This window comes from Sus scrofa, chromosome 8 (assembly GCF_000003025.6).
Source record: "Sus scrofa isolate TJ Tabasco breed Duroc chromosome 8, Sscrofa11.1, whole genome shotgun sequence".
NCBI classification, from domain to species: Eukaryota; Metazoa; Chordata; class Mammalia; order Artiodactyla; family Suidae; genus Sus; species Sus scrofa.
In genome coordinates this window covers 132722800-132746189 of record NC_010450.4, presented here as the reverse complement: position 1 = coordinate 132746189, position 23390 = coordinate 132722800, and the positions used below count along the sequence as shown (strand labels likewise).

Here is a 23390-nt window from a genome sequence, read left to right as displayed (position 1 = left end):
GACCCTTTAAAGCATTGTCTGAACCTGGATGCTTTTAACTCAGGGAGCTTTGGAAACAAACACATGTAAGGCTCCTATCCCAGAAATATGGGCTGAGGTGAAGGCAGAAATCGGAATTACTTGGAGGCCACAGCTCTAGAGACAGGAAGGTATATTAAGTAAATATTATTACATACTCATTATTTGACATCGAACTTAAAATCCATATCAAAAAGCCACGTTGGACTGTGGCTGAAAGTTACCATAGACCAAAAAAGGAATAAGAGCCAGAGCACAACTGTGTCTACTTTCCAGCAGGCTTGCTTACCTGGGACTCTCCAAATAAGAACTCTGAATTATTCATTTAGATTAACATGAAAAATTTTAAAAAAAAGTGTATCTGCTATGTGGAGCCATAAAGATTTTGAACCTCTGAGAAGAAACTTGCTCATGATAATCACTCAGTAAAGACGTGCAGAACTGCAGCAGCTTTGAGGACCACAAAGGAAAGATGAGTCAGCAGCACCATAAAACGGAACCGCCAGAGCATCCTGGAAACGGTCCCTGTGATTCGTCTCTTTGTCGATGGTTTATACTCAAGCAATGTGAGTGGTGAAATGCATGTTTTGTGAAATAGCTTGCTATGAAAATGTCTAGTAGAATAGGAGATAAAGAATTCTCACTAAATCATAACTTGAGTAACTACGGTGTGCAAAATATACTTGGTGAAAACTGTAAGTTAGAGCAGTATCATCACGTAGATCTAACTAATCAGAAAAAATCTAATGAAGTGGAGAAGTTAACACAATCTCCTTCTTCCTGGGCGAGACATTTCTTGCCTGTGGGGAAAAATGTGATTAAAATGTGACCGTATCTGCAGAGGATCCACACACCTCAACTAAGACAGATCATACATACCATATACACTTGCAAAGTTTTTGTTTGTTGATTATAACTATTTTATATAAATCATGAGAAAAATATAAAATAACACTGATTTAAGATAATATTGATAAAAGATAACAGTATGCCCTGATCCTTATATCAATAATAAGAACTATTAAACCCTTGGAATATTTTCTTTCTTGCCTTTTTGCTGGGAAGTTTCTCTGTGATTATTTAATGTTTACCATGATATTTTCACGTTCCAGAGCCTTAGGCATTTTTCATGTTACTTAAACATATCAGTACCTCCTACTCTTAAATGTCTATAGATTTTTTAGATCTGTCTTGTTAACATCTTCCTGTAAATAATTTTGCTCTCCTTCTTTGAACAAGATATAAAGTTATCTGGCTTCAATTTATTCCAACTTGAATTCTGTCCTTTACAGAGACGGCACAGACCTAGTTCACTTCCTCTCATGACGTATGCAAGCAGATTTCATGCGCTGCCAGACAACCCTTGGTTATACAGCCCAAATGCCCAGCTCTCTTTTACCCCTCAACTCTAGATTAAATTCTGCCAGCATCCTCATGTTCTCCCATCAGCTTTGATCTCTAGTGATGGAGCATCACTGTGATTCTCAGAATCATCTTTAATTTTTCTAAATCATTATTCAAGGGCAGAGAAGAAAACTAGAACAGGATTCTAACGAAGGCTCGACTAATGGTTTGCAAACAGAATGAAACTACTATCCATTTATCTCCTGGACAATTACGCCTATTCTACAGATGGCTTTCAAATCATGCTACTAGGGTTTAGACTTTGGTTTGACTTGAAATATAAAATGTTGCCCATATGCCTTTGAGCAATGGCTTCATTGGGATATAATTCATAAATGTAATTTGCACAAGTCACTGTTTTGTTTTTTTTTTGTTTGTTTGTTTTTGTTTTTGTTTTTTTTGTCTTTTTGCTATTTCTTTGGGCCGCTCCCGAGGCATATGGAGGTTCCCAGCCTAGGGGTCGAATCGGAGGCATAGCCACCGGCCTGCGCCAGAGTCACAGCCACGCGGGATCCGAGCCGCGTCTGCAACCTACACCACAGCTCACGGCAAGGCCGGATCGTTAACCCACTGAGCAAGGCCAGGGATCGAACCTGCAACCTCATGGTTCCTAGTCGGATTCGTCAACCACTGCGCCACGACGGGAACTCCCCACAAGCCACTGTTTTTTAGGATAGTCACAAAGTTGTACAAGCATCACGACAACGAATTTTGTAATGTTTTCATCACCCCAAAAGGAAATGCTATGCTCCATCTTTTCCCACCTAGCCCTAGGCAATGACTAACCTGCTTTCTGTGTCCACACAATAGCCTCTGGCGGACACATTAGACAAACGGAATCACAGCATATGTCATCTTCCTTTCACCTGGCATCATGTGCTCAGGGGTCGTGTGCAGCAATACGTCGTTCCTTTTATGCCTGAATGATACTCCCCTGCATGAATACATCACTTTCGTTTCTTTATTTATTAGTTTCTGGTCTTCTGATGGGCGTTTAGGTTGTTTCTCCTTTTCGGCTATTGTGAATAATGGTGTCATGAACATTCATGTACAAGTTTTTATTTCTCCTGGGTAAATAGCTCAGAGTAGAACGGCTGGGTCATAGAATAACTACGTTTAATACTCGAGGAGCTGCCAAACTGTGTTTCAGAGTGGCTGCAGCAGTTACATTCCTACCAGCAGGGCATGCATGCTCCAATTCCCCGCTCTCCTCTCCATCACTTCTTGTTATCTGTCTTTTTGAAGGCAGACATCCTAATGTATGGGCAATGGTATCTCATTGTGGTTTCTTTGCATCTGCTTTAATGAATAGGACACTTAATAGATCAAACGGTGACATACACATCTGAGGATTATAATTAAACATCTGTGTCAGCAGGGAAGTTTTGCTCTTGTGTTTTATTTAAATTACGACAAAATAACCAGATTGAAAGTTTTAAAATAAAGTTTTGGCATAATGCAGACAAAAAACTATCTTAAAATAGTCCCGGTATTCTCCTGAAATAGGCTTTTTCTCCTTTCCTGGTTGGAACTGATTATGGGAACATGTTCTAATTGTTGTAATAAAGCTGAGTACGGATTCAAACAAGGGGAGATAAGACGTAGCTGAACAACACAGACGTGCTACTGTATAAAACAGATGATTAACAAGAACCTACTGCGTAGCACAAGAAAATCTACTCAACAGTGCGTAATAACCTATATGGGAAAAAAGCATGGGTGTATTTACATGTACGATTGATTCACTTTGCTGTACCCCTGAAACCAATACAACATTGTAAGTTTGGAAATTAGGCTCCCTCATAAGAACTATGTTTATAAATAAACCCTCAACAATGGCAGCTAGAGAAATGACAGAAAAACTATTAAGGAAATTTCTCTAGTAAAATGCCAACTGTTTCACATCTATAAATAATTCTGGATGAAGGCAGCAAAAGCCAGAGAAGCCCTTTTTTTTTTTTTTTTTTTTTTTTTTTTTTTGTCTTTTTAGGTCTGCACCTAGGGCATACAGAAGTTCCCAGGCCATGGGTCAAATTGGAGCTGTAGCTGCCTGCCTATGCAACAGCCACAGCAACACCAGAGCCGAGCCAGGTCTTCGACCTACACTTACAGCTCACAGCAACACCAGATCCTTAACCCACTGAGCAAGGTCAAGGATTGAACCCAAGTCAGGCTCATTACCGCTGAGCCACGATGGGAATTCCTTTTTTTTAAAACATTTTTAAAATTTTTTTTCAGAGAAGCTTTTAATAAACTCTTCAAATACAGGAGATCGCACTGGAGGTTATGCTTATGAAATACACTGCATTCCTCCTGCCCCAATTTATTTATTTATTTACTTCCTTCCTTCCTTTTTTATTTAATGGCCGCCCCTGCAGCCTATGGACGTTCCCAGGCCAGGGATCGAACCTGAGCTGCAGCTTTGGCAACACTGAATCCTTTAACTCACTGGGCTCAGCCGGGAATCGAACATGTGTCTCAGCAGTGACTCAAGCCCCTGAAGTAGGGTTCTTAACCCACTGTGCCACAGTGAGAACTCAAGCACCTATTTTATAATCAGCATATTTTCAACACATTTTGGAATCATTCTCAGTGTCAGGGCATACGCAGAGTTTTGTCAGATGATTATTTCATGTCTATGTTTCCCTTGCTTTTTCTACTTCTTTCATTATCTTTCTCTGTTTCTCCTATCTCCTTCAATTTCAATTCTTGACGGCAGAAAAGTACTCAGTTTAACAAAGTTTGGAGTCACTTTTGTGTGTACTCTCCCAAAGCGGTTGGGTGAAAGGAAAGCATATCTCTCCCTGCTATGAAACTGCTGAAACTGGGAAAAGCCTTTGGGCTCTAAGGGAAATCACTTTATTGTAGTTGTCTTTCTTCTCCTTTCATCACCTGCTGCCCTTCTTTCTATGAGGCCCATCTCCCATGTCAGAATGACCCTGCCATTTGTTTTGTCAATGCTCAATGCAAATTATGGTGGGTATTCAGCTATCCCAAGTTCAGAATCTAAACTGTGTTTCCAGGGTTCCATAGATTATTGTTTCTGACTTTTTTTTTTTTTTTTGCAAACAACACACATTTATTGAAAAGAGGTCCCCTCTTTCAATGCTTCCCCTATAAAGTCCCTACTTCAGTCCCTTGTTGTACAGGAAGGCTTCTCTACATAGAGCTATGGTGGGAGCGAAATGCGTACTGTCTGGCAGTGTGGTCAAGTGGCTTTTCGTGGCTTCTGAGTTAACTACTAGCATTTCATCCCAACTCTGCCTTCATTGATGTCAGGTCAGTAGCTTGAAATTGGTCACAGTGAGAATATTTACACCACAGAAATTATTAAATGCTATAATCAGTCCTTTTTTAAAAAAAAAAAAAAAGAGAGAGATGCTAAACATTAAGAAATCCCCCACTATAACATAAAAAAAAAAAAAACCTTTGCTTCTGTATGACTTTTTCTATTGCACTGTAACATATGCTTCCTTTCTTTGGCCACACCCATGGCATGTAGAAGTTCCTGGGCCAGGGATCGAATCTGCACCGCAGCTGTTACCAGAGTCACAGCAGTGATGACACTGGATCCTTAACCGGCTTAGCCACGGGGGAACCCCAACATACGCCTCCTTGACTGCAGAATATGGAGAGGGAGGGGCTCTATATTTAATCACCCAAAGAGCCTTATCTTCCATTTAGACATTCCAAAACTCTCTACCCGTTCTGATGCTAAGCATCCTTATCTCAAGTGAGTCGCTGTTATTTATGGGAGGTTTCCTTGTAGAAAGAATGGGGGTGGGTGCATGGGAGAGTTTTTGTATTAGATGATCTCCTAGTTTGTTCTAGCTCTAACATTCTATAATAAATGCTTTTAGAAGAACATTAATTTCTATTCATGGACTGCTTTTCCCTCAGCCGTCTTTACAAATCAATTCAGAAAGCAAGCAGCCATGCTATTCTTGAAAATAAATCACTATGCAAGTGAAATCATACAGCAGAGGGGAGGACAATTATTTATTTAGAAATGTATCTGAAGCTCAGATTTATTTCTTATTGATATACAACAATTCCATCAATAAATTTCAAACCTATGTATTATTCTGCAAATGCACATTTAACTTCCTATTTACATTTTTAAAGCATCACTAAAACATGAGAATTTTGTCACTGAGAAACTGCTTTAACTTATTCCCTTGCTGCTGGGCTCCCAGTATTGCCATGACTGAATATTAAGGGAGTCTATGTTGTAATATTACTTCATTCTGGCTATTTACAAGATAAAATGTGATATGCAACATTCATGAGAAAAAGTAAACATAATAAAGAATGCAAAAAAAGTTGACTTTTCAAAAGTTTTCTTAATAATTGCTTTTATGGTTTACTGCATATATACATACCATGCGCGTGCGCGCACACACACACACACACACACACACACAGGTGTGCTAATAAAAATTTAACAACTGGGAAGACTGGCTTGATTTATAGTCAGCCAATTTCCATGTCTTAAATCCTTAAATCCTGCATGGTGGGTTTCAAGCTACCAACATGAGGTCAACAAACTCATAGCTGGGGGCACACAAGTGACTCTCGTGAGTTGGTAGAGTCACCCGGCGCATGGCTGTCCCATGTCTCTATATGATGCATACAAATGTATCATACATAAATATGTCACATGATATATATTATACATGTGACTTCTCAAACTTAAGCCGGAATATTTTCCTTTAAAATCATGTAGTAAAAGATTGAATCCACAATCATTTCACCTATACATTGTGTAAGCCAGTTAACTATAGTTTAGAGCATGTGTAGAAGATACATAATTTAGTATTGTTACAGGTAGTTGGAATGGGTAAAAAATAATCTGGCCTTCTCACACACATGTAGAGCTTAAGCAGCATGTTTTAGAATTAATCCTTAACATATTAAGCTGAATAGGTCTGCAAAAAATATTCAGGAATATACATTTCTCCAAAATGAATACATCAAACAATCACCTGAAAGCAGCGAACCTTTATCTGAAGCATCAGCAAATGCCAAACACAACTTTCCGTGCACTTGGCTCATTTATTTCCATGATGATTAGTAGGGCAAATAAACATTCACTGGCATAAAAATGCACTAAATTGCCTACTGTCTTGAAGCTATAATCCTGTCTTGAATTCTGTCTTTGGAATAGCACCAAGAAACATGTTGAGAGAGGGCCTGAGCAGCAATTTTCAAATTCATCAATGTTTATCGAGCCACTATTATGTGTAAGGCATAGCACTCAGGCACTGCTTGCTGCCCAAGGATGAACGCGTATAAGCTTTCTTCTCGGGGATTCACAATCAGCAAGGGCAACAAAACAAAGACTGTATTCTCTGGGAAGATACGAAAAATCGTTCGGAACAGACATTGTTGTAGGGAAAAAACGGGGCACCGGAGGATGGTTATGTGCCCGCTCGCCCCTGAGTCCCTGGTATGGGCTTCTCAGGGGAAGGAATTCAAGAGCGAGCCACAGTGAAGTGAGCAGGAAAACTGAGAGATACACACGCCATAGGCAGAGTGGGGCCATCTCAGAAGGCAGGAGCAGCCTGAGGCATGTGGCCGGTTAGTTTTTATGAGCTGGGTAATTTCATAGGCCAAGTGGGAGGAATATTCTAACTACTTAGGAGAAGGGGCGGGGATTGTTAGGAATTGAGGCATCGGCCAGTTTTTGACCTTTATAGTTGGACTCTGAACTGCCATGGTGCTGGGGGTCATTTAGCTGCTTACGATGTGTAATGAGGCTCCAGATCCACTGGAAGTCAAATCTTCCACCATCTCGGGTCTAATAGGTTCTACACGGTTTTTGTAGTGTCCTGTCCTTAACAGTTGCGTCACTCTTTTGTTCCTAATGGTTGTGTCACCCTTTTTTTCTTTTTCCTTTTTTTTTTTTTTTTTTTTTTTTTTTTTTGCTTTTCAAGATATGGAAGTTCCCAGGCTGGGGGATGAATCAGAGCTACAGTTGCCACCCACAGCTACAGCCACAGCAACTTGGGATCCGAGCCGCATCTGCGACCTACACCACAGCTCACAGCAACACCAGATCCCTAACCACCAAGTGAGGCCAGGGATTGAACCCGCATCCTTATGGATTCTAGTTGGGGTCATTAACTGCTGAGCCATGAAGGAAACTCCTGGTTGTGTCATTTCTTTTAATAGCTGTGCCCTGCCCCCTTCCTTCCTGTTTCAATATGAAAAATATTGGGGGACAAGGCGGTATTCGATGACAGAACATTGCTGAATGGGCAGTCTTCCAAAAGGTAGGGATCCAGTCAAGTAAGACAGTGGTAATTAAGAAGGACCCTTGACTGGGTGTAGTGTGAGGGTGGAAAAGTGTGGCATATATTACAGGCAGCCATCATGCCAGGGAGAGCTTGCTAGGCTTAAAGTATAAATGATGCAAAGCCATTGGAGGCATTGATCAGTAAAATTCTTTTTTTCTTTTTTTTTCTTTTTAATGGCCATACCCATGGTTTATGGAAGTTCCCAGGCTAGGAACTGAATCCAAGTCACAGCTGCAACCTATGCCAGATCCTTCAACCCACTGCACCAGGCTAGGGATGGAACCCACACCTCCATAGTGAGCTGCTGCAGTCAGGTTCTTAACCCACTGTGCCACAGCAGGAACTCCCGTGGAATTCTTGATCCATCTACAGTTTTAGAAGATCAACTTAGGTGGAGACGGAAGCTTGGAAAATGATTTCAGGAAAGCTTTCGTCATAGCGGTGGTAACACAAAGGGACAGTAGTGATCAGAGGTAAGATATTTTGCAAGAAAAACCTTTAGGATGCAGAGAGTGATTCTTAGGCACGAGGTGAGTATGGAGTAAAACATCAGCCAGGGGTTTCAGGCTGGAAGGCTGAGAAAACAGAGCTGCCATTAATAGAAATGGGAGGGATTTCCCTGGTGGCAAATGGGTTAAGGATCTGGTGTTGTCACAGCTGTGGCACAGATTCAATTTCTGGCCCGTGAACTTTTGCATGCTACAGGTGGAGCCAAAAAAAAGAAAAAAGAAAAACATTTTATGCTGAGAGAGTAAACCCAAAGAGGGAGGATGTGTTTGATTTTCAACAAATTCAACCTGAGTTGGCAGCAGTCTCATGCCTCTTGGCCCAGTATTCCAGCTTCTCTATGACTTAGTTACATTCACCATTAAGTCATTTAGGGGAATTCATTTATTTTCCAGTCCCTCCAGAAACAGAAAACTGCTATATGAACTAGTCTTTGGCTTTTTTCACCTGAAATATATTTCTTGCAAAGCTAGAAGGGTTTACTTGATCAAGACTTGAGTCCATCTAGTCAAAGCATATAGAAAATAAACGTCAATAATCTTGGATACTATTCAGGAAAATTATCCAACACCTGGGACTAGTGCAAAAAAAAAAAAATGACCATGCAAACCTTTCATATCATGCTTGAGCTTTTTTTTTTTTTTTTTTTTCTTTCTAAGGCTGCATCTGCCACACATAGAAGTTCCCAGGCTAGGGGTTGAATTGGGGCTGGCCCACGCCACAGCCACAGCCACACCAGATGCAAACCCTACCTGGGACCTATGCCACAGCTTGTGGCAACACTGGATCCTCCAACCACTGAGTGAGGCCAGGGATCAAACCCGCATTCTCACAGCCACTATGCCGGGTCCTTAACCTGCTGAGCCACAAGGGGAACTCCTTAAGCACTTTTTAATAATCCTTCCTAAGGGTCATCTGACTCTTCTGTGGAATATTATTTGACTTAATATTCTCAGTTACCATCCAGATAGTTTGCAACACTGCAAACCTGCAGAAAATTGATCAGATAAAACTTTTTTTTTTTTTTCTGTCTGGTAGGAAAGATAACCACAAAGATAGGTTTGGTTGTCCTATAAGACATTTACAGGTTTTAGTTTAATTTAGTAATCTTATTTCAGTATTCTTTTTTCCACGGACTACATAAATCCTGATTTTTCATATCTTCATGGAACTAATTTTGTCATTTTGCCATTGACCTCATTAATGAGTTGAAGAAACCTTCTGCAGGCAATCATTTTCTTTTTGCATAAGAAATACAGTTTTAATCATGAAAGTACTAAGCTTTGATAATACACAAACTTTGTTCCCTTACCAAATATTGAAACCTTTCTTCACCTGGAAGACCACGCCTCCCATCCTTTTAAAGATCATTTGATCTCACTTTGCCCTCCTTGAGCTGCACAGTTTGCATTAAATGTATCACGGGAATAAGGAGATTTTTATAGAAGTGCTGTGGAAGGATTGATAGAGAATTACAGATTTTCATGTCATCACAGCTTAACTATTGTGGAGACCTGACTGGAACAGAGGGGAAAGTGGCCAGGTGGGTGTCCTGGAGCGGGTGGCATGATTCTGAGCTCTCTGAAAGAAGGAAAGGAGATGAACTGATGATAATTTAACCTGAAGCTGAATAGAAAAAACTCTACTAAAACTGCCCAGTCCCAGCCAGAGATGTGAGGTCACCCTTCCCTGCATCCTGGTATTTCACCTTCTTAATGATTATAGGAAAACATGTTCGGGTCATTACGGGAATTCTTAAGACAAGGAGTCTTTCTGCCTTAGCAGGTGGCATCTTGAGGCTGTTGGATTCAGTCTTTGGGTTCTTTAATCAGGAGCAGATAGGACACACAGGTAAGTTAGAAACAGCTTCTACAGACTTGTGTCAATACGGATGCTAAGCTGAATAGACTGGGCGGGCGGACAACCAGCCCCAACAATTCCTTCACCCTTCGTGCGGAAAGGAAAGACCGGACATAGAATTGGACATTTTACCAAGTCTAGAGGTGAGGAAAGCATGTCATATCCAAATTGCATCCGTTTGGGTGTCAGAGTGGTTGCGGGTGCAAACTAGTTAAAGAGGAATATCAACATGAGGAATTGATTAATTCTTCCGATCTTGTTTCCTGAATCAACTGACGTGCGTAGGAAAAAATAAGTACATCGAAGGTAGATCACCAAATTAATTTTCCTCTAAACTAGTAATTTGCAGTCTACGTTTTTGCCAGCATAATCTATCTGAGTGTTGTTTAAAGCGGAAGATAAGCCACGTTTTCTGAAACTATTTCTACACTCTCCTTATATTCAGGAAACAGGTCTTAGGAAAAACAAAGTTATGTAAATTATCTCAAGTAATCCTGCAGGACCTTAGTAGGATCCCGTATTGTCTCACCATACTTTCTGGAAGAACCCTTGTGCTGGGTAATTATCATCAGAATAACTGGCACGAATGCCACACTTAAATATCAAAAGGAATAAAATTAAAACCACTCGAGAGAAACGGACACGTGCTATTTGCTCACATGCTCCGTAAGCGATGCTACTGACTGCAATTCCTCCTTAGGGCCGAGATAAATACACAGGTACCGGTCCCTGGGTTAGTCCCTGGGAGTGAGTACCTGAGGGAGAGGGCTGGCCTTTCACGACGCCGTTCTTCGTCTTCTCTTCCGAAAGCATCACCTCCTTGTAGATGAGTTCTGTAAGAGACAGCCATCAGGGTGGTAACAGTCATTTTCTCCTGATCCCGAGAGGAAACTCAGGAGCAAATGACAGATAATAATAACACTGCGATGGGGCTGAGCAAGTTACACAGCAAATGGGATTCCTCTACACTCTATTTCCACACGTTACTGTTTTCTGCGTTATTCGGGGATGTCTGGGAGAGTTCATGTTATCTTTTAAGAATTTTAATGGCTCAGGTTTAATGCTGTCTTTTAAGAATTTCAATGGCTCAGGTTTTTTGTTTGTTTGTTTTTGTCTTTTGTCTTTTTAGGCCCGAACCCGTGGCATAGGGAGGTTCCCAGGCAAGGGGTCTGATTGGAGCTGCAGCTGCCGGCCTGCGCCAGAGCCATAGCAACGTGGGATCCCAGCCACGTCTGCGACCTGCACCAGAGCTCAGGGCCAGGCCAGATCCTTCACCCACTGAGCGAGGTTAAGAGCTCAGTGTTGAACACCGGTTTTCCTTTTTATTCACTCCTTGAGAGATGCACAGAGTCTCACAGCTCAAAGCTGTTACTTTTTACCAGTTTTCCAACTCTCCATCTTTTTTCCAGACTCAAATCTTGGATTCGTAAAGCTAAATGTGCCCCAAGTCTGACATTAAAAAATTATTATATTTACTCCCAAACTGGCATCTATTTCGGGCTTTTTCATTGCTAGAGTTAAAATTCTGTATATTTTCATTTCTTTTCACTTTCTCCCATTTGGCTAAAAGTTATTCTGCGTCATTCATTCTTGCTTTTCAGTGGCTTACACTTTATATAAGCATCATCCTTTACAGGTATTTATTTCCCCTGGTTTTTGACGATTTAGTCTATGTCCATTCTCCTCAAGTCATATCCTATCGCTTATCTAATCATGACCCCCTGAGTACCTGGTCTTTATTTAGACCAAATGAAGTCTTTTTCAATCATTGTCAACTTTTTTTTTTACTTGATCTACTGTTGGTGTGGGCTTATTTTTCCAAACTCTGCCACGTGACTCTTGAGCAGTGGAGTCTTTTTACCACCTTTATGGCACATTTTGCTCATTCCTACCCTTTGGTCCCCTTTTATATCTTCATTCTGGTATGTTCTCCTCTTCTTTTCCCAGCTTAAACTTACTAAGGCCTTTATTGCAGTGCAAATGTTCCTTCCCTTCAGACCTCCCTTTTAAGGTCCTCTTCATTTTGTCCTAGTTATCAGTTGTAATCTGCATTTGCTTTTCTCCTATTCTACTTCATAGTTATTTATCCTAGTTTTAACAAGTCTTCTCTGCTTTGCTTCACACTGAGTATGATCTTGTTCACGTAGCATGTGTTTGGAAAAGTTTTGCGGAAAAAAATTAATTGATGTATTCATTCATTCTGTTCTTACTTTGATGGAGATACAAGTACTCAGATATATATATTTTCTACTTCAGTTCTCCAAGTCCTAAAACTCAAGTGAATGAATTCATATATCCACTGTCTTTTGTTTTCTAATGCCTAAAACCATCTTAGGCATAATTTTATTCACTTTATGTGATAATTTTATGTACAAACACAAAATGCTGATTTTAAAAATCTGAACTGAAGCTTGCCCTCCCACAGACTTGGACAATCAGCATTATTTTTTAAGTATCAGTAATTAATGCCTTTCATTATTGAGTAAGTGCAATACTATTATTAGTACAAAGATATAGATGAAGTTTTAAAAGCTTTGAAAATGGTCTAAGAAGATAGTGCTTGGAAAATCATCTGTTAACAAACTGTTTTAAAAGGAAAATCCTTAAAGATACTTTGAGTTTCAATAAAGCAAAAAGTATATGTTTGTAAGTCGTGGAGTCACCTTTCCATTCTTCGATGGTGTGTTCTCTCTCATCCAGCTGTTTGTCATATATCTGAGGCGGAGGCTGCAGATAAAAACAAACAAAAAACCTTCTATAATTAACTAAAAATAATTGAAGTCTTACAATGCAGGAGAATGTCTTGCTATTCATTGATTTTAGTGGTGATCAGAATCTCATATAAATTGTGGAGAAATGGCAATGGTGCAAAAGTTAAAATCCTGCCACAAACTTATAAAGGAAACAAGTATATGTCAATGTTTGCTGCTACTCAATAAGGCAGCAGACTCCAAACCCTGAGAGCTCACTTCCCAAAGCCTTGTGATTCAGAACTCAAGTGTCGGCGGTTAATATCCAGTCTTTAAAAAGGAAACAAGAGGAGTTCCCGTTGTGGCTCAGTGGTTAACGAACCCAACTAGTATCCATAAGGACACGAGTTCGATCCCTGGCCTCGCTCAGTGGGTTAAGGATCTGGCTGCCGTGAGCTGTGATGTAGGTGGCAGACGCGGCTGGGATCTGGCGTTGCTGTGGCTGTGATGCAGGCTGGCGGCTACAGCCCCGATTTGACCCCTAGCCTGGGAACCTCCACATGCTGCTGGTTGGGCCCTAAACTGACAAAAGACAAAAAAAAAAAAAAAAAAAAGGGAAACAAGACACTTGATTCTAAGGACCCAGAAGCTGCAAATTTTCTCCACTCGTTTGCTGCATAACAGAACCCTACAAAGATGATCCCAGATTGCTAAGATTTTGTTGCATTTTTCTACCCTCACGAAGAAGACTGTTGGAAGTTCCCTTGTGGTGCAGCAGGTTAAGGCCCTGGCGTTGCTGCAGCTGTGGCAAAGGTCGCAACGGCGGTGCAGGTTTAATCCCTGGCCCAGGAGCTTCCACATACCGCTCAACAGACCACAGTGCTAGTCCCCAGTATAAATATACATACTGTAAAGAAATATTTAGATCTAATCAACTTTTTATTTTTCGTGACGTATCATAAGACATCTTATACGTAGCCGTGCGCCCTGTATTTAAATGACTTAAGATATTCTCCCCCACCTCAGGCAGAAGCATCTGCCAGTTGTCCAGAGAGGCAGGTCACCTTGGACCCCTGAGTGACCCCTCTCTGGGAGAAATGATGCGACAGGGCCTTTCGTCTGGCTTATGGAGTCAGCATCCACTTGCCGTGAGGAATTAGGAGATGGACATGGAGGAATCTTCACAAATCCAGGTGCCTTCCAGGAAGGTGGGGCTCAGGTAGATGCCCTGACCTCTTTTCTCCACCTTTGGACCTGAGGAATCTATCATGGTGACCCAGGCTGGCTCCAGCTCAGGCAAGGGACATGGAAAGAAAAAAATCTCAGAGTTCCCATTGTGGCTCAGTGGGATAGGAATCCAACATTGTGTCCATGAGGATTTGGGTTTGATCCCTGGCCTCGCTCAGAGGGTTAAGGATCTGGCATTGCCACAAGCTGAGGTGTAAGCCGGAGGTGCTGCTCCGATTCAACCCCTAGCCCACAAACTTCCATCTGCTGCCGGTGTGGCCGTGAAAAGAAAACAAAAAATCTCTTGGAAAAATAAAGAGATAGAGAGAGAGAGAGAAGGAGCTGGGAAGATCTACGGGTCAACAGTGGCTTCAGTGGAAAGAAGAGCTGCAAAATGTCTGGTGCCATAACACCGAGGCCCCAGAATTCATCCTGTCCAATGCTCCAAAAGCGGCAGTTTTTGTAAAAAAACAGTTACTCAGTAAAGGGACTCAGGTCGATGAGGGCGTCATCTCCCCCAAATGGCTGTTTCCGGAAGACTTTGGACGAGATCTTCAGGGACAGCTTCCGGCTTCTGTAGGAGGTTCTCTGGCCCATGGACAGCACCGCAGTACCCCAGCGGCCCTTCTGTACTGCGCGCAGGCTCTCTGCAGCCTGAATCATGACAGACCTGAATATGCATCCTCACCCCACACCCGCGACACATGTACTTGGACATGAAAATGGAAGACTTGCATCAGCTGTGGCGGGACCCCTTTACATATAGCACTGAATTGTGGAGAAACACCTACCAGATACTCCTTTAAAACCTGTGATTACTTCCGAGGCAGAAGGTTTTAAACCAGCTTCTGTGATTCAGACATGGTCGGCTGAGCACCCTTTACTGAAAGTACTAAACAGAACAAGACCCGACCTATCCCGTGACCCTGGTGAGGACACAGACACTGACTGGAGAAAGTTAAGAGGATGGGATGATCAGACACCGCCTTTGGGATCTGACTGCGGGAGGACTGTCCAGCCCAAACTCTAAAGAACCCCTCATTATGACAACATGACGATTTAATGAGGGAAGGAGTAAAAAGAAGTTGTTTCTGAAATTTTGGAAAACTCTCATCTAAGAAAGCTGATGCAAAGCCAAACTCTGGTTAGGTGAAGACACTCTGCCAGATGGCAGGTTTTCTTCTTTGGCTCTTCTTGAGCAAGTGCAAAGCTGTGGCGAGGTCCTGGTCTAAGCGAGCCTGTAGAAGAAGGTAGGTATCTTTGGCATTCTCTTGAGTTCTTACTGCCAGGCGCGACTGCCTGCTGAGGAGATCTTTTGAATCAGTACCTATTCAAATTCCTAATTGATTCTCCCCAAGGCACAAGCTGCTCTCTTTTGTGACTTCATTCTAAATCATAAATTTAAGTGATACTTTTCCATTGAGGAAAATGTATGAATTTATCATTTTCTTCATCTTCAAGACAATCTTGTTTTCAACAGCATCACAAAACGTTGGCGATGGAGGAGAATGTAGAGATTACCTAGAGCTACCCTTGCTCAACCTGCAAGTGAGAATATGAAAACTCAAGGATCATAAGAGAGGTGTCCCTGGTCACAGGGTTAATCAGCGGCACTCGGGGATAAAATGTATCATCTCTCGTGAGAAGAAAAGCGGAATGAAGGCATTCTTAGGGCTGAAGAAATGTTAAGCTGAATAATTCAACACTTGCGAAGGATTTTCATTAATGACAAAGTTGAGCCTGCCACTCTGAGTTCTGTCCCAATTTTCTGTCAGGCTGCAGGTGTGGCTAGATCTGGCAAGGATCTCTCAAGTCGCCACCTCTTCTATTCCCAAATGCCTTTTGTCAAAAATATCTTGGACATCATCAGGACCCTACACACATGAGTCTTCAAAGAGATGAGAACCAGAGATGAGAAATCTAAACGGCACCACGTTGTTCCTTTTATTCATCTTTGAGCCTTGAATTAACATTTTTTTCCCTATCAGTCGTGTTCTGACCATATGACAGTCATCAAGATGTTGGTGTTTGTGGTCTGCTTCTTTTATCCTAATTAAGCACACAATATGGTTTTGTTCTATTTTTTTTCTCTCTGGGTTTGCTGTCTTGTTGAAAATGCCAGTGGAGGCTTTAAATAGCATTGTCTTTCCGAGTATGCATTCTCTATTAAAATGCAGTGGCTGTTTCAAAGAAACTGATATTATGTTGTAGTGAAATATGCTTTGTTTTTTCTTATTAACGTTTGAAATCTGTAGATTGCCAAAAGATTTATGATAAGGCTTCAACCAAGAAGAGCGAATTTTAGTAAAAACTAAATAGGAAAATCCATTTAAAGAAATGTGCAAACTTTGATGATGATTATTATTATTATTTTTTGGCTGTACCCACAGCATATGTGGAAATTCCTGGGCCAGGGACGGAACCCCTGCCACAGCAGCAGCTCAAGCCGCAGCAGTGACAATGTCAGATCCTTAACCCCCTGAGCCACAAAGGGACTCCAAAATTTGCTTTTAAATTTCCTTGACTCTATATGTATTGAATAAATTTTCCAGATATATTTAAAATTTTTGATAAAGAGAACTTCTTAAAATTTTAACACCCTCATTGGAAGAAAACATTTATATAGAATGTTAATACAGCACTCAATAATATGTACTTTATTTATTCACTTGGCTAATGATGCCATTGGGTATGTTCTGTTTTTCTTCTAAAACTTTACAGTCCTTGTGGCATCAAGAACAGTTTATTATCCACGATGAGACTCCTTGTTTGTTTAACAGTCTTACCAACAATCTGCCAAATTAATAAACTGTAATAGCGATAGGCACAATTATCAAAATAATTGACTAAATGTAATTATTTCTGGAGTTCTATTTCTCGAGTTTGTGACCCGACTGTGCAGTAAACACTGACTTGGTTTCCAACTGCCAAAACTTTGCTGCCTCTAAAAACAGACAAGTGGCAACTTGTAATACATATCAGCTGAGTTTTTAAAAGTTGCTTAGATGAGTTTTAGGAACTACGTGCCCTGGCACATCAATGAAACAATCTAACTCTAGAGATGAGATACACGCCCTTTCAAAGTGTGATGCTTGGGAAGTGCCCCACATGGAGGATAAGAGTTTAATAAGTTTGAGGGGTGGGGGGATGTGCTTGGGTTGCGGGATGGAAATCCTATAAAATTGGATTGTGATGATCATTGTACAACTACAAATGTAATACATTCATTGAGAAAAAAAAAAGAAAAGAGTTTAATAAAATCTGTCCCTCGAAACGAATCTGATTAATTCTTCTTTCCTGAGCTTTCTTGCACTGGGTCCCCCAGGAGAGCAGGTGACCACGTGAAGAGGGGCCCTGGCGGCGCCCCTAAGGGAGGGAAGCACGAAGGGCAGAGCGGAGGGAGTGACCTCACCACGCCCTGTTCTGGCGCAGCAGTCACACTGGCCTGTGTGGAAGAGGAGGTGTGAGGGAAGAAACGAAGACTTGAGACTGAGTGACACCCCGGGGAGTCTTTGGAGGGGGTGGTGAAGAACTGAGAAGCTTCGATCATCTCGATTTGAGGGCAGCCGGGGGAGGCGTGCAGAATGACTCCTGGGGATGTGGCTCAATCACCCGGGCGGAAAGTAGTGCCGCAGACTGAAAGCTGCGGTGTCAGGATGGAGGAGGGGTCCGTTTGGGGGGACAGGAGATACGTCCTCAAAATTCAACGTGTTACGTTTGAGATGCCAATCTAAATGCCAGTGACTGTCAGATGTAAAGCTCTGGAACTCGGGACGGCCATATGTCGCAATGCACAGCTTGAAAGCCACTTGTGGTGCTGAAAGTTAAGGCTGTAGTCAAAACTACCAAAGATTCCCAGGGAGGAAAGAAATTAGGGCAATAGGAGAAGACTCTGAGGAGCCCCAATTCTTTTCTTTTTTTTTTTTTTTTTTTTTTTTTTTTTGTCTTTTTATGGCCACACCTGTGGCACATGGAGGTTCCCAGGCTAGGGGTCCAATCGGACCTGTAGCTGCCGGCCTACACCACAGCCAGATTCAAGCCATGTCTGTGACCTACATCTCAGCTCACAGCAACACCAGATCCTTAACCCACTGAGCAAGGCCAGGGATCGAACCTGCATCCTCATGGATCCTAGTCAGATTCGTTTCTGCTGAGCCATGACAGGAACTCCGGATGCCCAATGTTAAGGGAAGAGAAAACATGCAGACAGCAATGGAGGCTGGGGAAAAGAATGATGTCACCACAGTAATCAGGGGTTGGGGGATGTGTCAGGAAGGAGGGCGCGTCTGCCTGTCAAATGGCAATGACACACGAGACGCCCATTCTTTCGGACTTGGCATTTCGGGAGCCAGCGGTGACCTCAGCGAAAGCAATTTCAAGATTTGAAAAGCTGAACAGAGTCGTTGTGAGTGAGCAGCCGCATTTTTTTATAGAAAGATGGCTATAAAGGTGAAGGCACGTCCACTGACAATGGTGTAGTACAAAACCAATAGCACTGAGATTCCCCTGGTGGCCTAATGGTTAAGGACCCAGTGTTGTCACTGCTCTGGCGTGGGTTTGAGCCCTGGCCCCAGAATTTTTGAATGCCGTGCCCGCAGCGGAATATATAAATGAATAAAATAGTGGCTTTGGTTTTTTTTGTACTCTGAAATGAAGGCAGCTGAAGAATGTTTATTTGATAATCACCGGTGGAAACCGAGAGTCAGGACACACACAGGAAAGAAGAGCCCTACATGAATAAAAGACCATATATGGAAAAGTACTATACTCTGGGATTTTCTGCACTGTGTGTAACTGACTCTGCCACAGCCTTATCACTCTCATCCTCAACATCGTTACCGTCCTAGCAGCGTTCAAACAAAGTTGATTTTCATTTGTTATCTCACTTAGTCCTATAACAACCCTCCTCTTCCAGGCATACAACCAAAGCATGAGGTGATTCGATAACCGACTGGTAAATGGGACAGGCAGTATTTAAACCCAAATCTATCTGAATGCAAAATCCAAGTTCTTTGCATTTTTCCATCCAACTGTAGCTTATAATATAGTTCCTGCTAACTTAACCTGTTGAAATACATATGTTTAAAAGTTTTCTTAACCAACCAAAGGAACACAGAACAACAGGAAAAGAGTCAATGCTGTCTCTAGTTGGACGAACCCTCAAAACGCTATTAATGAGCAATATGGATACAAATTTCTATGTCAACTCAATAAAGGGGCCGGTATGTGCACTGTATTGTGATGCCGCCACCTTGTGGTTGGAAAAAAAAAGCAAACATAAAAGTTAAGTAAAAATGTTTGCATGTGAGCTCATCATTTTAATCAAATTGCTTTCGCTCAGGGGCTCTCAACTTTGGCCCCACACTGAAATCATCTGGGAGCTTTAAAAATGCTGATGCCTGAAACTCACCCCCAGAGAGTTTTATTTAATTGGTCTGGAATGAGATCTGGGCATCAGGATATTTTCAAGTTCCCTGGGTAATTCTAATGGGCAGCCAAGATTAAGACTTCTGTTCAAAGTACTTACATAGCAATCAAAGCAGGTTTTGTCATCCACCTAAGTACGCTTAATTTGTATAGATGCAAGAAAAAATATTCACCAGAAAGTGATTTTCTCTCAGTCTTCAATGATATCTATTTCTTGGGGGGGGGGAATGCTTTATGAACAGAAATCATCACGGGCTATAGTTCTGAAGAAGAGAAACAGAGAGACTTGTGCGTTGTAATCAAAGCAGACATGCGCTTTGTATCTCCCAATCAGATTCAGTCTTTGCCAAAAGAGGGCAAGGAGAATCTCTGAGCTTCTTGAATGAGTTACCGAACTCCTCACAGGGGTAGTGGAAAGAGCACTGCAGTCAGAGTGCCCTCGACTTTGACCCTAAGAAGACAAGTGACTGTGGGTGAGCCTTAATTATCGGCAAAGAGTTTCGAATATGGTTTTATTGAAAAAGAAACAAATTTCAGATGTACAACACATCTCTCTTAAGAACCTGCAATAGGCAAAGCACTGTGTTATCATTTGTTACATAGGGAAAGCACTGCAGTTTGGAGACATGACGGCACTAAGTGATCAAAGGAAACTTTAAAAGCTAGGAATGCAAATTATAATTTAATGTGAAACTGAGTGTAATTTAAAAACCTAATTAAATAATGTTCTAGTAGCTTGACAAGGAATTTAAATTGGTTTCTCTATTTTTCATTCTGTTCTATAGCTTTCTGAAATGTTGGGTCACAAACTTATTAGCTTTATACCATCAAAAAGTTTAATCATGTCATGAAAAATGGAAATTCTCTTCACTTTTCCTTGGACATTGACTTTTTCCATGATTCTTTAGTTGAAAAAGCTGAGTAATTGCACCATCAATCACCCAATATCCAAGTCCTTGCAAGACCTTCCAAAGGCAAAAGATCGTATTAGCTTCAATCACATGTTAGGGACAAAAATAAGCTATAAAGGAGCTAGAAAAATGTTCTAGGTGAAAAGCCAATGCACAGAACACAAATATTGCTGAGTCGGCCCATTAAGGCCACATGTCATTGGCGCCTCTGTCCTCCAGCCACAAAGCAGAAGCAAAAGGAACAAGGGAAAAAAGATCACCAGCACTCCTATGTCAGTAACGCGACTCAATGACAATTCATCCTGGACGTATTGACCAGAGAGAGCCATCCTCCTCTAGAGTAACTGAGCAGAGTAGCCCCAGGACAGAGTCCACAATGAACAGAAGGACACAGTTACAGAATTACAAACTCTATTAAGGAAAACTGATTTGCATATTATATTATATTATATTATATTATATTATTATATTATTTCACTGCCTTTATAGAAATACTATTGTAAATTCCAAAACACTTTCATTAATTTTAAAGTATACATGGTTTTCATAAGTTTTTACTTTTTTCTCTCCCAGCACTCATCTCTCTGAAAAATTTTAGAGCATGATATAAAGATTTTGGATTAATCAATCAGATGTAAAGAGTTCTGCTAATCTAGTAATTACTGCCCCTTCTACCTACATAGATTCAATACTCTTGGAACATTATGTAAGTGAACGTTCATGGACCGCTTTGAGATGTACATCTAGCGAAGCAGCAAATATGATTGTAAATGCATTACATTATAAATTTCGGCAATGTGTAAATTATTAGAGGTCGTCCTTTGTGAAGGACACTGTGATAATGCAACGTGCCCTGGCTCAGAGCCAGGGCTTTTAGCTGTGGGTTGTTGTGTAAAAGTCATTTTTAAGTTTTGTAAAATGGGAACAATGGCACTCCGAAGTAGTGGCAGGGGTTCTCTGTGCTGGGATAATGCAAAATGAGAACATGGATGGGAAGGTTACATAAAGTAGTTAATTACGAATGATTAAACCATTTCCTTAGTTCAATTAATTCCGAGAACCTGCAGTGTGCTAGGAACAAGTAATTACAGAGATGATGCAAATGACTGAAATAAAACCCCGTCCTCAAGTTGTTCCTAGAGCAATAATTTCTAAGGTATATGCGGTGAGAACAGGGTACGGGGGCCGGGTGGGGGCGGTGGTCAGAATCACCTGACAATGAAGGATTATTTCTGATTAAGAATTTGCCTACAAGATTCTACTACACCCTACACATCCCATCACCTAATGAGAGCTGACGCACAGATGACCACAGTGAGCTGATGACTGTGTTTCTCAGGTACATTGTGGATGATAAAGGTTGGGAATCACGAGTTTCCTCGTCGCAAATACAGTCACGGAGAACTGCATACTAATAATGTGAGGCATTATGAGGGCCCCAATTTTTCCACTTAATACATTTCATGGAGTGGATTTTCTTTCTTTTTTTTTTTTTTCCTTAAAGCATGCCTTTTCATTCAGTAATGAAATAGTCCAAAGACTAAATTTTAAAAGAAAATAGTCTAATTGAGCTTTTTGTTAAAAAGACAGAAATAAATGGCACTTTGATTTCGCTTATGTCACATAGGTTCAAACCATTGGGTTGAAACTATTTCAACCACACTCACAAACTAAAAAGTCCCTCTTTAGTAGTATCTAGTGTTTTCAAAGTTTATTGGCCATTTTCCCATATACTATCTTATCTCTTAAAACACGGGTGGGTAGGACACTTCTTAAATGAAGATGAGTTGTGATAATTAAACCACCAAACCCATCTCAGAATGTTTTCACGCCCAGGGCCACTAAAGTTCATTTTATCATCATCTATCTCAACTACTTCATCAGCTTCCTAACCGGTCCTTCTGCCGAGGTCATCACCCCATCGGTCAGAAAGAATGGTCTTTCTGACGGCCGTTTCTATCAATATTCCTGCAGGCACACGCCTCCTGCCCGCCGTGAGGGCGCTCCCTGACCTGGTCTCTTCCTTGGCCACAGCGCATCTCCTTTCACACAGCCCCTCAGGTGAACTGCAGGGCGATCTCCTGGCCTTTGCACCCGTGGCTTCCATCGTGCGGAAGATGCTATGCTTCAATCTCCATTTCATTGCACGAACTCTTGCAGATCCTCTGTGTCCCACCTAAGACTTTTCTTCCTCCCGAAAGCCTCATGTGTCCATGAAAAGATGGGTAATACATTATTATTTGGCTTCTGAGCACCTTGTTCTTCCTTTTCACAGAATTTAGTGGACTGGTCAAAATGTCTCATTTACTTGTCTATCAACCCTACTATAAGCAACCAGATAACAGGAACTAGGCAGTTTATTATTACAATGAATAAATCTTCAATGGGCACGTGTAATTGAAACTTAATAAACATTTAGGGAATGAAAGGCGTGGACCCATCCAGGGCAGGATGAGGTCTTGAGTTCAGGTGCAATTGCGGATGCTGAATGGTTTCCACTGCACTCTGGTATCCCCTGTATCACGACTTTGGTCTCCACACTTTAGCTCTGTGTCTTCTCCCATTGCCTAGAACCCCTGGTTTTGAAGAAGCTAAGTTATACGCCACAATTATAAATTAACCCACTGCAAGTCAAATATTTTGCTTAGATGGTGACGAAGCCTTCTATTTGTGAGGGAGCTACTCGTTACTCAAGAACTTCTCCGTTGAGTGTATGTGGAAGAATTCCGGCTGGGAATATATTTTTCTTTGTGACTAAATAGGAGTCACAAGGCAGTGGAACAAGGAACGTGAGCAGGCCTGCTTCGGAAAAAGAAGTGGTGACAGATTGCTGTACCGTGATAACAGCATTCTGGTGCGTATGTCATGAAGCAGAGTCACCCAAAATGCTTTCTGCTGGACTTAGGCCAAAATAATAAACATCTTAGAGAAGATGTTTTCAGGAAAAAAATGCCTGAGGCATAGGTATTTTATCCCTCACTTCTTTCGGAGGGACATGAAAAGAACTCAGTCTGCAAAAAGCACATAGAGATGGAAATCGGATCCTC

At 41.4% G+C, this 23390-nt stretch overlaps 1 protein-coding gene across 13 annotated transcripts in view; it reads right to left on the bottom strand.

The window, feature by feature from the left end:
- Window positions 1–23390, bottom strand: part of MAPK10 (mitogen-activated protein kinase 10) — a 305758-nt gene that overhangs the window by 5386 nt on the left and 276982 nt on the right. For all 13 annotated transcript variants that reach the window (XM_021100770.1, XM_021100774.1, XM_003129341.6 and 10 more), the window contains 2 exons: window positions 12752–12815; window positions 10844–10921 (listed from right to left, as the gene is read on the bottom strand). In XM_021100770.1, coding sequence (XP_020956429.1) covers window positions 10844–10921; window positions 12752–12815 — 142 coding nt within the window. The remainder of the gene's footprint in view (window positions 1–10843; window positions 10922–12751; window positions 12816–23390) is intronic.